Source organism: Globicephala melas, chromosome 3 (assembly GCF_963455315.2).
Source record: "Globicephala melas chromosome 3, mGloMel1.2, whole genome shotgun sequence".
Lineage (NCBI taxonomy): Eukaryota > Metazoa > Chordata > Mammalia > Artiodactyla > Delphinidae > Globicephala > Globicephala melas.
The window spans coordinates 161,002,368-161,015,965 of NC_083316.1; the positions used below are offsets into that span (position 1 = coordinate 161,002,368).

At 39.9% G+C, this 13,598-nt stretch overlaps 1 protein-coding gene across 1 annotated transcript in view; it reads left to right on the plus strand.

Moving 5' to 3' along the window:
• Window positions 1-13,598, plus strand: part of LOC132597043 (mucin-16-like) — a 65,011-nt gene that overhangs the window by 6,424 nt on the left and 44,989 nt on the right. The window contains 1 exon segment of the mRNA XM_070045092.1: window positions 13,280-13,390. Within this exon segment, the coding sequence (XP_069901193.1) occupies window positions 13,280-13,390 (111 nt within the window).

The window sequence follows — 13,598 nt, forward strand, 5'->3', positions numbered from 1 at the left end:
TGGACATTTAGGTTGTTTCCATGTCCTGGCTATTGTATCAATAAATAGTGCTGCAGTGAACATTGGGGTGCATGTATCTTCTTGAAGTATGGTTTTCTCTGGATATATGCCCAGGAGTGGGATTGCTGGATCACACGGTATCTCTATTTTTAGTTGTTTAAGGAACCTCCATACTGTTCTCCATAGAGGCTGTACCCATTTACATTCCCACCAACAGTGTAGGAACTGTCTCTTAGAAACACAATTGCCAGCAGCAAACATGCCTGAGCCTATGGCCCAGGCAGTTCACAGCCCCCCATGCTGGGGAGAAACCCAGCTGGATGAAGGAAAAGCCCTGGGCTTTGCCTCCTTCCAGCATCACTCAGTTTACAAGGAATGAGCCTCTGCCTTCTGTGGTGTCCTGGGCCGTGCGGGTGGGCAGCTTTCCCCTGGATGGCTGAGCAGGAATTCTGAATTCTGGCTGCATTCCTGTTTCAGGATCTGTTCTGAGTTGTCTGAGACTCCCTACTTCCTAGATTTATTACCCTCATCATCACAGTCAGTTTCATTTTTGCTTTTTATTTTTTTATTCCATCCTCCTCATCCTTTTCTTGTTGATAAAAGTATGTTAGAAATTTATTAGAAATATAAATGTATTAATCTTACAAAAATAAGAATTGACACTTAAAATGTGTAACAAAACTCCATGTTTTTTTCTGGTTAAATATTCAGAATCCTAAGAACATATTTCCATACGTGTGTTTATTTAATGAATATTGTGATAGGGTTATCACAATAGATGTATTTACCTAATATTTTAGGTTTGCTGAATGAAACAAATGAAAGAAGAACAAGAAAAAGCCAGACTGACAGACTCTAGAAGAAAGAGATCAAACCTATCATTATTGTTAAGAAGTAGTGTAGCTGTAGGGTCATTTTTTTTTTTAAAACCTTGAGTCCCTAAGTTTGTAGGCTAGTCATCATCCCCTGGGTTATCAAGGGCAAACTCCTGCAAGATCCCCCGGAGTCTGGGGGTCTTGCCCTCAACCACCACCTCAAAGGAAGCCATTTATGTCTGATTGCACCCCTGCTACTTATAAGCAAGGCTGGCTCCCCAGCTCTAGGGGTGAGAGAGCCTGCAATTTGCCTGCTGGGGAGGAAGGACCAGGCCTCTGGTATCTGGGACCTGGCAGGGTGGATGCAACCAAACGAAGAGGTACTCCTGGCAGCAACCAGCAGTGGGATGGGGAGTCCAAAAAACATAGACCCAGTCATCAGCGTTGCCCTTCATTAGCTACATTACCTTGGAAAGTGTTGCCACTCTGTGCCTCAGTTTGTCCATCTGTAAAATGGAAATAATTTCACTGACTAACAAAGAAGGCATATGGAAAGCACCCAGTGCAGGCCTGTGACCCTCTGGAGCCATTCAGAACCAGTGACTAAAGATAATAACACAAGGAAGCCCCAGGAGACAATAAATTCTGGACCTGCAGGTCGCTGCATCCCTATTGCACTTTCCTTGTATTAATTTTCAAGTGCTAGTTTGCATGTTTGAGTGCTTAGCTCAGTGGGACCTGATAGCAGATGAGTGCTACCTGCATCTTAGAGGTCCCCTCCCCTCTACTGAGCTTTAAGGGCAGAAAGCATCCTAACCTGGACGTTGAGAAAGCAGCAGCCTGCTTAGGATAGGACAGAAGGCCCCAGAGAAGTCGGGTCACAACAGAACTGGATGTGAACCCTCACTCAGAGCCCTTGCAGCTACGGAGCTGAATCCCTGCTCACCCTTGGGGCAAGAGGAGGAGGCAACTTCTTGCTTCTTCTAGTTGAAGTCCTCAAAGGATTCAGACTGTGCATAAGGCCACCTCTCTTTAGGATATGTGCCTTCTTATTAGGGGTTCAGCCAGTCAGTATGAGGGGGGCTGGGATGGCCCTATCTTATATCACAGACTCTTCTCCTCCCTTGGGTTCTAGGAAGCTGGCTCCTTCCAACCCAGAAGCTTATAGGGTGGAAATAATGATAATGAATTATTATATTATGTGGATAACTTAGTTCCATTCAGCAGGGGTGTGTGTGTGTATGCTGGGGTTCTTGGCATTGGTGGCTGTGTGTCCTTGGGAGTAATGTCCCCAATGTTCTCCTTCCATTTGCTTCTCTCTCTCAGGGCTTCTGGGAGCATTTACACAGAAATCAATCCAACTCGATCATGGTGTATTATTCTGCCATTTGCAGCAACGTGGGTGGGCCTAGAGAATATTATGCTTAGTGAAATAAGACAGAGAAAGACAAATACTGTATGATATCACTTATATGTGAAATCATATCACTTATATGTGAAATCTAAACAAATATATAAATGAATGTATATGTGAAAGAGAAACACACTTAACAATATGGAAAACAAAAGAGTGGTGACCAAAGGTGAGAGGGAAGGGGGGAGGGGCAGGTTAGGAGTAGGCGGTTAAGAGATACAAACCACTGTGTATTGGGTTGGCCAAAAAGTTCATTCAGTTAATGAATACGTTCGATAAAGTTCTTGGTGAAACTGAAAAATGTGTCTTATTTTTGCTTAAAACCAAACGAACTTATTGGCCAACCCAATATAAAATAGATAAGCAACAAGGATATATTGTATAGCACAGGGAAGTATAGCTGTTATCTTGTAATAATTTTTTTTTTTTTTTTGCGGTACACGGGCCTCTCACTGTTGTGGCCTCTCCCGTTGCGGAGCACAGGCTCCAGACGCGCAGGCTCAGCAGCCATGGCTCACAGATCTTCCCGGACCGGGGCACGAACCCACGTCCCCTGCATCAGCAGGCAGACTCTCAACCATGTTGCCACCAGGGAAGCCCTCTTGTAATATTTTTAATGGAGTATATATAAGCTGTAGAAGTGCTGAATCACTAGGCTATACATCTGAAACTGATATAATATTGTAAATCAACTATACATCAATTTTAAAAGTCACCTCATTAACATGACAAAAGGCACCTTTATTGCTCTCATCGTGCAGGAAATTCCAAGGGTATTAGGAGCTCTTTGCCAGAAATGGGGACAAAGACCAAATACATATTTCTTATTATAAATTACAATATCACAGCTTTAAAGAACACTTTCCAGAGGAGGAGATACTTGAACTGTGTGGGTTTTTTTTTCATTTATTGAGGTAACATTGGTTTATAACATTATATAAGTTTCATGTGTACAACATTATATTTTGACTTCTATATACACTACAGCATGCTCACCACCAAAAGCTTAGTTTCCTCCATCACCATAGAGTTGACCTTCTTAACCCATTTCATCCTCCACCCATTCCATTTCCCTTCTGGTAACCTGTACTATGTTCTCTGTACCTATGTGTTTGTTTTTGCTTGGTTTGGTTTGTTCACTTATTTTTTTTAATTCGGTTTTATTTATGCAGTATTTTATTTATATGTTTGTTTTTTATATTCCACAACTAAGTGAGAGCATATGGTATTTGACTTTCTCTGTCTGACTTATTCCATTTAGCATAATACCCTCTAGATCCACCCATGTTGTCACAAATAGCAAGATTTCATATTTTTTATGACTGAGTAGTAGTCCAGTGTGTGTGTGTGTCACACACATTCTTTATCCTTTCATTCATTGATGGGCATTTAGGTTGTTTCAATATCTTGGCTATCGTAAATAATGCTGCAATGAACAGAGGGGTGCATATATTTTTTTCAGATTAGTGTTTTGATATTCTCTGGATAAATGCTCAGAAGTGAAACAGCTGAATCATATGGTAGTTCTATTATTAATTTTTTGAGGAATCTTTAGACTGTTTTTCATAGTGACTGCACCAATTTACCTGAACACCAACAGTTTACGAGTGTTCAGTGCAATCCCTATCAAAATTCCAATGACATTTTTCACAGAAATAGAATTTTAAAATCCTAAAATTTATATGGAACCACAAAATACCCCGAATAGCCACAGCAGTCAGAGAGGAAAAAGAAATAAAAGGAATCCAAATCGGAAAAGAAGAAGTGAAATTGTCACTGTTTGCAGATGACATGATACTATACATAGAGAATCCTAAAGATGCTACCAGAAAACTATTAGAGCTAACCAATGAATCTGGTAAAGTAGCAGGATACAAAATTAGTGCACAGAAATCTCTTGCATTCCTAGACACTAATGATGAAAAATCAGAAAGAGAAATTAAGGAAACACTACCATTTATGACTGCAACAGAAAGAATAAAATACCTAGGAATAAACCTACCTACGGAGACAAAAGACCTGTAGGTAGCACTGATGAAAGAAATTAAAGATGATCCAAACAGATGGAGAGATATACCATGCTCTTGGATTGGAAGAATCAACATTGTGAAAATGACTATACTACCCAAAGCAATATACAGATTCAATGCAATCTGTATCAAGCTACCAATGCCATTTTTCACAGAATTAGAAATAAGAATTTCACAATTGGTATGGAAACACAAAAGACCCCGAATAGCCAAAGCAATCTTGAGAAAGAAAAATGGAGCTGGAGGAATCATGCTCCGAGACTTCAGACTATACTACAAACCTACAGTCATCAAGATAGTATGGTACTGGCACAAAAACAGAAATATAGATCAATGGAACAGGATAAAAATCCCAGAGATAAACCCACACACACATGGTCACATTGTCTTTGATAAAGGAGGCAAGAATATACAATTGAGAAAAGACAGCCTCTTCAATAAGTGGTGCTGTGAAAACTGGACAGCTACATGTAAAAGAATGAAATTAGAACACTCCCTAACACCATACACAAAAATGAGCTCAAAATGGATTAAAGACCTAAATGTAAGGCCAGACACTATAAAACTCTTAGAAAAAAACATAGGCTGAACACCCTATGACATAAATCACAGCAAGATCCTTTTTGAACCACCTCCTAGAGAAATGGAAATAAAAACAAAAATAAACAAATGGGACCTAATGAAACTTAAAAGTTTTTGCACAGCAAAGGAAACCATAACCAAGACAAAAAGATAACCCTCAGAATGGGAGAAAATATTTGCAAACGAAGCAACTGACAAAGGATTAATCTCCAAAATATACAAGCAGTTCATGCAGCTCAATATCAAAAAAACAAACAACCTGGAGATTGGTTCAAGATGGCGTAGTAGAAGGACGTGCTCTCACTCCCTCTTGCAAGAGCACCAGAATCACAACTAACTGTTGAACAATCATCGACAGGAAGACACTGGAACTCACCAAAAAAGATACCCCATATCCAAAGACAAAGGAGAAGCCACAATGAGACGGTAGGAGGGGTGCAATCACAATAAAATCAAATTCCATAACGGCTGCATGGGTGACTCACAAACTGGAGAACACTTATACCACAGAAGACCACCCACTGGAGTGAAGGTTCTGAGCCCCATGTCAGGCTTCCCAACCTGGGGGTCCAGCAACAGGAGGAGGAATTCCTAGAGAATCAGACCTTGAAGCCTAGCTGGATTTGATTGCAGGACTTCGACAGGACTGGGGGAAACATAGACTCCATGTTTGGAGGACACACACAAATTAGTGTGCAGATTGGGACCCAGGGGCAGGAGCAGTGACCCCATGGGAGACTGAACCAGACTACCTGCTAGTGCTGGAGGGTCTCCTGCAGAGGCAGGGGATGGCTGTGGCTCACTGTGGGGACAAGGACACTGGCAGCAGAGGTTCTGGGAAGTACTCCTTGGTGTGAGCCCTCTCAGAGTCTGCCATTAGCCCCACCAAAGAGCTGGGTACGCTCCAGTGCAGGGTCGCCTCAGGCCAAACAACCAACAAGGAGGGAACCCAGCCCCACCCATCAGCCGACAAGTGAATTAAAGTTTTACTGATCTCTGCCCACCAGAGCAACACCCAGCTCAACCCACCAGCAGTCCCTCCCATCAGGAAGCTTGCACAAGCCTATCAGATAGCCTCAACCACCAGAGGGAATAGAGCAGAACCAAGAAGAACTACAATTCTGCAGCATGTGGAAGAAAAAACACATTCACAGAAAGACAGACACAATGAAAAGGCAGAGGACTTTGTACCAGATGAAGGAAAAAGATAAAACCCCAGAAAAACAACTAAATGAAATGGAGATAGGCAATCTTCCAGAAAAAGAATTCAGAATAATGATAGTGAAGATGATCGAGGACCTCGGAAAAAGAATGGAGGCAAAGATCAAGAAGATGCAAGAAATGTTTAACAAAGACCTAGAAGAATTAAAGAGCAAACACCTAGAAGAATTAAAGAGCAAAGAAACAGAGTTGAACAATACAATAACTGAAATGAAAAATACACCAGAAAGACTCAATAGCAGAAAAACTGAGGCAGAAGAACGGATAAGTGACCTGGAAGACAGAATGGTGGAATTTACTGCCACGGAACAGAATAAAGAAAAAAGAATGAAAAGAAATGAAGACAGCCTAAGAGACCTCTGGGACAACATTAAAAGCACCAATATTCGCATTATAGCGGTCCCAGAAGAAGAAGAGAGAGAAAGGACCCGAGAAAATATTTGAAGAGATTATAGTCGAAAATTTCCCTAACATGGGAAAGGAAATACCCACCCAAGTCCAGGGGGCGCAGAGAGTCCCAGGCAGGATAAACCCAAGGAGAAACATGCTGAGACACATAGTAATCAAATTGACAAAAGTTAAAGAGAAAGAAAAATTATTGAAAGCAACAAGGGAAAAATGACAAATAACATACAAGGGAACTCCCATAAAGTTAACAGCTGATTTCTCAGCAGAAACTCTAAAAGCCAGAAGAGACTGGCATGATATATTTAAAGTAATGAAAGGGAAGAACCTACAACCAAGATTACTCTACCTGGCAAGGATCTTATTCAGATTTCATGGAGAAATCAAAAGCTTTACAGACAAGCAAAAGCTAACAGAATTCAGCACCACTAAACCAGCTCTACAACAAATGCTAAAGGAACTTCTTTAGGTGGGAAACACAAGAGAAGAACAGCACCTACAAAAACAAACCCATAAGAATTAAGAAAATGGTAATAGGAACATACATATCGATAACTACCTTAAACATGAATGGATTAAATGCTCCAACCAAAAGCCACAGGCTTGCTGAATGGATACAAAAACAAGACCCATATATATATGCTGTCTACAAGACACCCACTTCAGCCCTACGGACACATACAGACTGAAACTGAGGGGATGGAAAAAGATATTCCATGCAAATGGAAATCAAAAGAAAGCTGGAGTAGCAATACTTATATCAGATAAACTGGACTTTGAAATAAAGAATGTTACAAGAGACAAGGAAGGACACTACATAATGATCAAGGGATCAATCCAAGAAGAAGATATAACAATTATAAATATATATGCACCCAACATAGGAGTACCTCAATACATAAGGCAACTGCTAACAGCTATAAAAGAGGAACTTGACAGTAACACAATAACAGTGGGGGACTTTAACACCTCACTTACACCAGTGGACAGATCACCCAGACAGAAAATTAATAAGGAAACACAAGGTTTAAATGACACAATCGAACAGATAGATTTAATTGATATTTATAGGACATGCCATCCAAAAACAGCAGATTACACTTTCTTCTCAACTGCACATGGAACATTCTCCAGGATAGACCACATCTTGGGTCACAAATCAAGCCTCGGTAAATTTAAGAAAATTGAAATCATATCAAGCATCTTCTCCGACCATAATGCTATGAGATTAGAAATCAATTACAGGGAAAACAATGTAAAAAACACAAACACATGGAGGCTAAATAATACATTACTAAATAACCAAGAGATCACTGAAGAAATCAAAGAGGAAATCAAAAAATACCTAGAGACAAATTACAAGGAAAACACGACAATCCAAAACCGATGGGATGCAGCAAAAGAAGTTCTAAGAGGGAAATTTATAGCAATACAAGCCTACCTCAAGAAACAAGAAAAATCTCAAATAAACAATCTAACCTTACACCTATAGGAACTAGAGAAAGAAGAACAAACAAAACCCAAAGTTAGTAGAAGGAAAGAAATCATAAAGATCAGAGCAGAAGTAAATGAAATAGAAACAAAGAAAACAATAGCAAAGATCAATAAAACTAAAAACTGGTTCTTTGAGAAAATAAACAAAATTGATAAACCTTTAGCTGGACTCATCAAGAAAAAGAGGGAGAGGACTCAAATCAATAAAATTAGAGGGCTTCCCTGGTGGCGCAGTAGTTGAGAGACTGCCTGCCAATGCAGGGAACGCGGGTTCGTGCCCTGGTCAGGGAAGATCCCACAGGCCGTGGAGTGGCTGGGCCCGTGAACCATGGCCACTGAGCCCGCGCATCCGGAGCCTGTGCTCCACAACGGGAGAGGCCACAACAGTGACAGGCCTGCATACTGCAAAAATAAATAAATAAAATAAAATAAAATAAAATTAGAAATGAAAAAGGAGAAGTTTCAACAGATACCACAGAAATACAAAGCATCACAAGAGACTACTACAAGCAAGTCTATGCCCCAAAAATGGACAACCTGGAAGAAATGAACAAATTATTAGCAAGGTATAACCTTCCAAGACTGAACCAGGAAGAAATAGAAAATATGAACACACCAATCACAAGTAATGAAATTGAAACTGTGATTTAAAATTGTCCAACAAACAAAAGTCTAGGACCATATGCCTTCACAGGTGAACTCTATCAAACCTTTAGAGAAGAGCTAACACCCATCCTTCTCAAACTCTTCCAACAAATTGCAGAGGAAGGAAAACTCCCAAACTCATTCTATGAGGCCATCATCACCCTGATACCAAAACCAGACAAAGATACTACAAAAAATGAAAATTATAGACTAATATCACTGATGAATATAGATGCAAAAATCCTCAACAAAATACTAGCAAACAGAATCCAACAACACATTAAAAGGATCATACACCATGATCAAGTGGGATTTATCCCAGGGATGCAAGTATTCCTCAATATACGCAAATCAATCAATGTGATACACCGTATTAATAAATTGAAGAATAAAAGGCATATGATCATCTCAATAGATGCAGAAAAAGCTTTTGACAAAATTCAACACCTATTTATGATAAAAACTCTCCAGAAAGTAGGCAGAGAGGGAACATACCTCAACATAATAAAGGCCATATACGACAAACCCACAGTAAACATCATTCTCAATGGTGAAAAACTGAAAGCATTTCCATTAAGATCAGGAAAAAGACAAGGATGTTCACTCTTGCCACTATTATTCAACATAGTTTTGGAAGTCCTAGCCATGGCAATCAGAGATGAAAAAGAAATAAAAGGAATACAAATTGGAAAAGAAGAAGTAAAACTGTCTCTGTTTGCAGAAGACATGATTGTATACATAGAGGACCCTAAAGATGCCACCAGAAAACTGCTAGAGCTAATCAATGAATTTGGTAGAGTTGCAGGATACAAAATTAATGCACAGAAATCTCTTGCATTCCTATACACTAACAACGAAAAATCAGAAATAGAAATTAAAGAAATAATCCCATTCACCATTGCAACAAAAAGAATAAAATACCTAGAAATAATCCTACCTAAGAAGGTAAAAGAAATGTATGCAGAAAACTATAAGACACTGATGAAAGAAATCAAAGATGACACAAACAGATGGAGAGGTATACCATGTTCTTGGATTGGAAGAATCAATATTGTGAAAATGACTATACTACCCATAGCAATCTACAGATTCAACGCAATCCCTATCAAATTACCAATGGCATTTTTTACAGAACTATAACAAAAAATCTTAAAATTTGTATGGAGACACAAAAGACCCCGATTAGCCAAAGCAGTGTTGAGGGGAAAAAAATAGAGCTGGAGGAATTAGACTCCCTGACTTCAGACTATACTACAAAGCTACAGTCACCAAGACAATATGGTACTGGCACAAAGCCAGAAATATAGATGAATGGAACAGGATGAAAATCCCAGACATACACCCACGCACCTATGGTCAACTAATCTATGACAAAGGAGGCAAGGATACACAATAGAGAAAAGACAGTGTCTTCAATAAGTGGTGCTGGGAAAACTGGACAGCTACCTGTAAAAGAATGAAATTAGAACACTCCCTAACACCATACACAAAAATAAACTCAAAATGGATTAGAGACCTAAATGTAAGGCTGAACACTATAAAACTCTTAGAGGACAACATAGGAAGAACACTCTTTGACATAAATCACAACAAGATCTTTTTTTTTTTTTTTTTTGTGGTATGCCGGCCTCTCACTGTTCTGGCCTCTCCTGTTGCAGAGCACAGGCTCCGGATGCGCAGGCTCAGCAGCCATGGCTCATGGGCCCAGCTGCTCCGCAGCATATGGGATCTTCCCGGACCAGGGCACGAACCTGTGTCCCCTGCATCGGCAGGCGGACTCTCAACCACTGCGCCACCAGGGAAGTCCAACAAGATCTTTTTTGATCCACCTCCTAAAGTAATGGAAATAAAAACAAAAATAAACAAATGGGACCTAATGAAACTTAAAACTTTTGCAAAGCAAAGAAAACTACAAACAAGACAAAAAGACAACCCTCAGAATGGCAGAAAATATTTGCAAATGAATCAACGGACGAAGGATTAAACTCCAAAATATATAAACAGCTCATGCAGCTCAATATCAAAAACACAAAACAATCCAATCCAAAAATGAGAAGAAGACCTAAATAGTCATTTCTCCAAAGAAGACACACAGATGGCCAAGAAGCACATGAAAAAAAAGGCCGCTCAACATCACTAATTATTAGAGAAATGCAAATCAAAACTACAAAGAGGTATCACCTCACACTAGTTAGGATAGGCATCATCAGAAAATCTACAAACAACAAATGCTGGAGCGGGTGTGGAGAAAAGGGAACCCTTTTGCGCTGTTGGTGGGAATGTAAATTGATACAGCCACTATGGAGTATAGTAATGGAGGATGCTTTAAAATATTAAAAATAGAACTACCATATGACCCAGCAATCCCACTACAGGGCATATATCCTGAGAAAACCATAATTCAAAAAGACAATGCACCCCAATGTTCATTGCAGCACTATTTACAACAGCCAGGTCATGGAAGCAACCTAAATGCCCATCGACAGACAAATGGATAAAGATGCGGTACATATATACAATGGAATATTACTCAGCTATAAAAAGGAATGAAATTGGGTCACTTGTAGAGACGTGGATGGATTAGAGACTGTCATACAGAGTGAAGTAAGTCAGAAAGACAAGAACAAATATCGTATATTAACGCATATATGTGGAACTTAGAAAAATGGTACAGATGAACTGGTTTGAAGGGCAGAAATAGAGACAGAGATGTAGAGAACAAACATATGGACACCAAGGGGGGAAAGTGGCGGGGGTGGGGGGGTGGTGGTGTGATTAATTGCGAGATTGGGATTGACATATATACACTAATATGTATAAAAGAGATAACTAATAAGAACCTGCTGTATAAAATATAAATTAAATTAAATTAAAAACAAAAAACCAAACAACCCAATCCAAAAATGGGCAGAAGACCTAAATAGACATTTCTCCAAAGAAGATAAACAGATTGCCAACAAACAGATGAAAGGATGCTCAATATCACTAATCATTAGAGAAATGCAAATCAAAACTACAATGAGGTATCACCTCACACACATCAGAATGGCCATCATAAAAAAATCTACAAGGGCTTCCCTGGTGGCGCAGTGGTTGAGAGTCCACCTGCCGATGCAGGGGACACGGGTTCGTGCTCCGGTCCGGGAAGATCCCACATGCCGTGGAGCGGCTGGGCCTGTGAGCCATGGCTGCTGAGCCTGCATGTTTGGAGCCTGTGCTCCGCAACGGGAGAGGCCACAACAGTGAAAGGCCTGCGTATCGCAAAAAAAAAAAAAAAAAATTTACAAACAATAAATGCTGGAGAGGGTGTGGTGAAAAGGGAACTCTCTTGCACTGTTGGTGGGAATGTAAATTGATACAGCCACTATGGAGAACAGTATGGAGGTTCCTTAAAAATTACAAATAGAACTACCATACAACCCAGCAATCCCACTACTGGGCATGTACCCTGAGAAAACCATAATTCAAAAAGAGTCACGTACCACAACGTTCATTGCAGCTCTATTTACAATAGCCAGGACATAGAAGCAACTAAGTGTCCATCGGCAGATGAATGGATAAAGATGTGGCACGTATATACAATGGAATATTACTCAGCCATTAAAAGAAAGGAAATTGAATTATTTGTAGTGAGATGGATGGACCTAGAGACTGTCATACAGAGTGAAGTAAGTCAGAAAGAGAAAAACAAATACCATATGCTAACGCATATATATGGAATCTAAAAAAAAAAAAAGGTACTGATGAACCTAGTTGCAGTGCAGGAATAAAGAGGTAGACATAGAAAACGGACATGAAGCTGGGAAGGCAAAGCTAGGGCGAAGTGAGAGTAGCATTGACATATATACACCACCGAATGTAAAATAGTTGGCTGGTGGGAAGCAGCAGCATAGCACAGGGAGATCGGCTTGGTGCTTTTCGATGACCTAGAGAGGTGGGATAGGGAGGATGGGAGGGAGGCTCAAGAGGGAGGGGATATGGGGACATGCATATGCATATGGCTGATTTGCTTTGTTGTACAATAGAAATTAACACAGTATTGTGAAGCAATTATATTCCAATAAAGATCTATTAAAAATAGTAATAAATAAAGAGACCTAGGAATGAAGGCTCCTGGTCTAGGAATGCATAAGAGTATGGCTGGTCAAGAGGGACCCAAGTCCTCGACTGCAACTGTCTAGAGCAACTTCAGCGTATTGGCTGTGCACAAAGTCTGGTGTGGGGAGGACAGATTTCCTATTTGAAGTTAATATCCTTGAGGTAATTGCCTATGGTTGGGCCTGAAAAATCACACACAGCTTTTTACCTAGGAGCCAGACTCCTCAATAACTACAATAATTTTGCTGGATTTAACTCATGTTATATATGAATATTTCAAAATGAATAAAGGTATAATAGAGTGATGAAGACCCTACTTGTTCTAAGGAGACAGATAGTTTTAAAAATTTATATGTTGAGACCAATCAGATCAGAAGTCCCCACAATTAACAAAAAGCTTTCCATCCCTTATGACCATCTTGAGGGTTTGATTTAATGTAAAAAAGACAGTTACTCTTTAAATGCCTTCTCAGAGACAAATGAGGGCATTGCTAAGCCAGTATCTAGTGAGAATGTTCCTTATAGGTCCGTATTCTTAGGGAATGCAAAGGTAACACCTCTATCTTTTACTTCAGGCCCTGATGAGTCTGTGGCAAGCACCACCAGGGAGCTGAGTCAAGGAGAATATGGAGGTACCACTTCGCCAACCAGTAACCCCTCATCTCTTACGACTATGATCAATGTGGGTAAGTAAGAGCATCATCTCTGTTTTCTTCAAGTCTAAGAGGACCCATTTGGGTCCTCTCTCTTCATCCCTGGGGTCAAAAATTGGATTGTTTAAGGAAGTAAAATGACTAGGTTTGAAATCGATTTCTTTGGCTTCCTGTCACTCTAAAGATGTTGGTTATTTTTTTCCTAGAGATTGTATTAACGGAACACTGTTATTGCTTCACC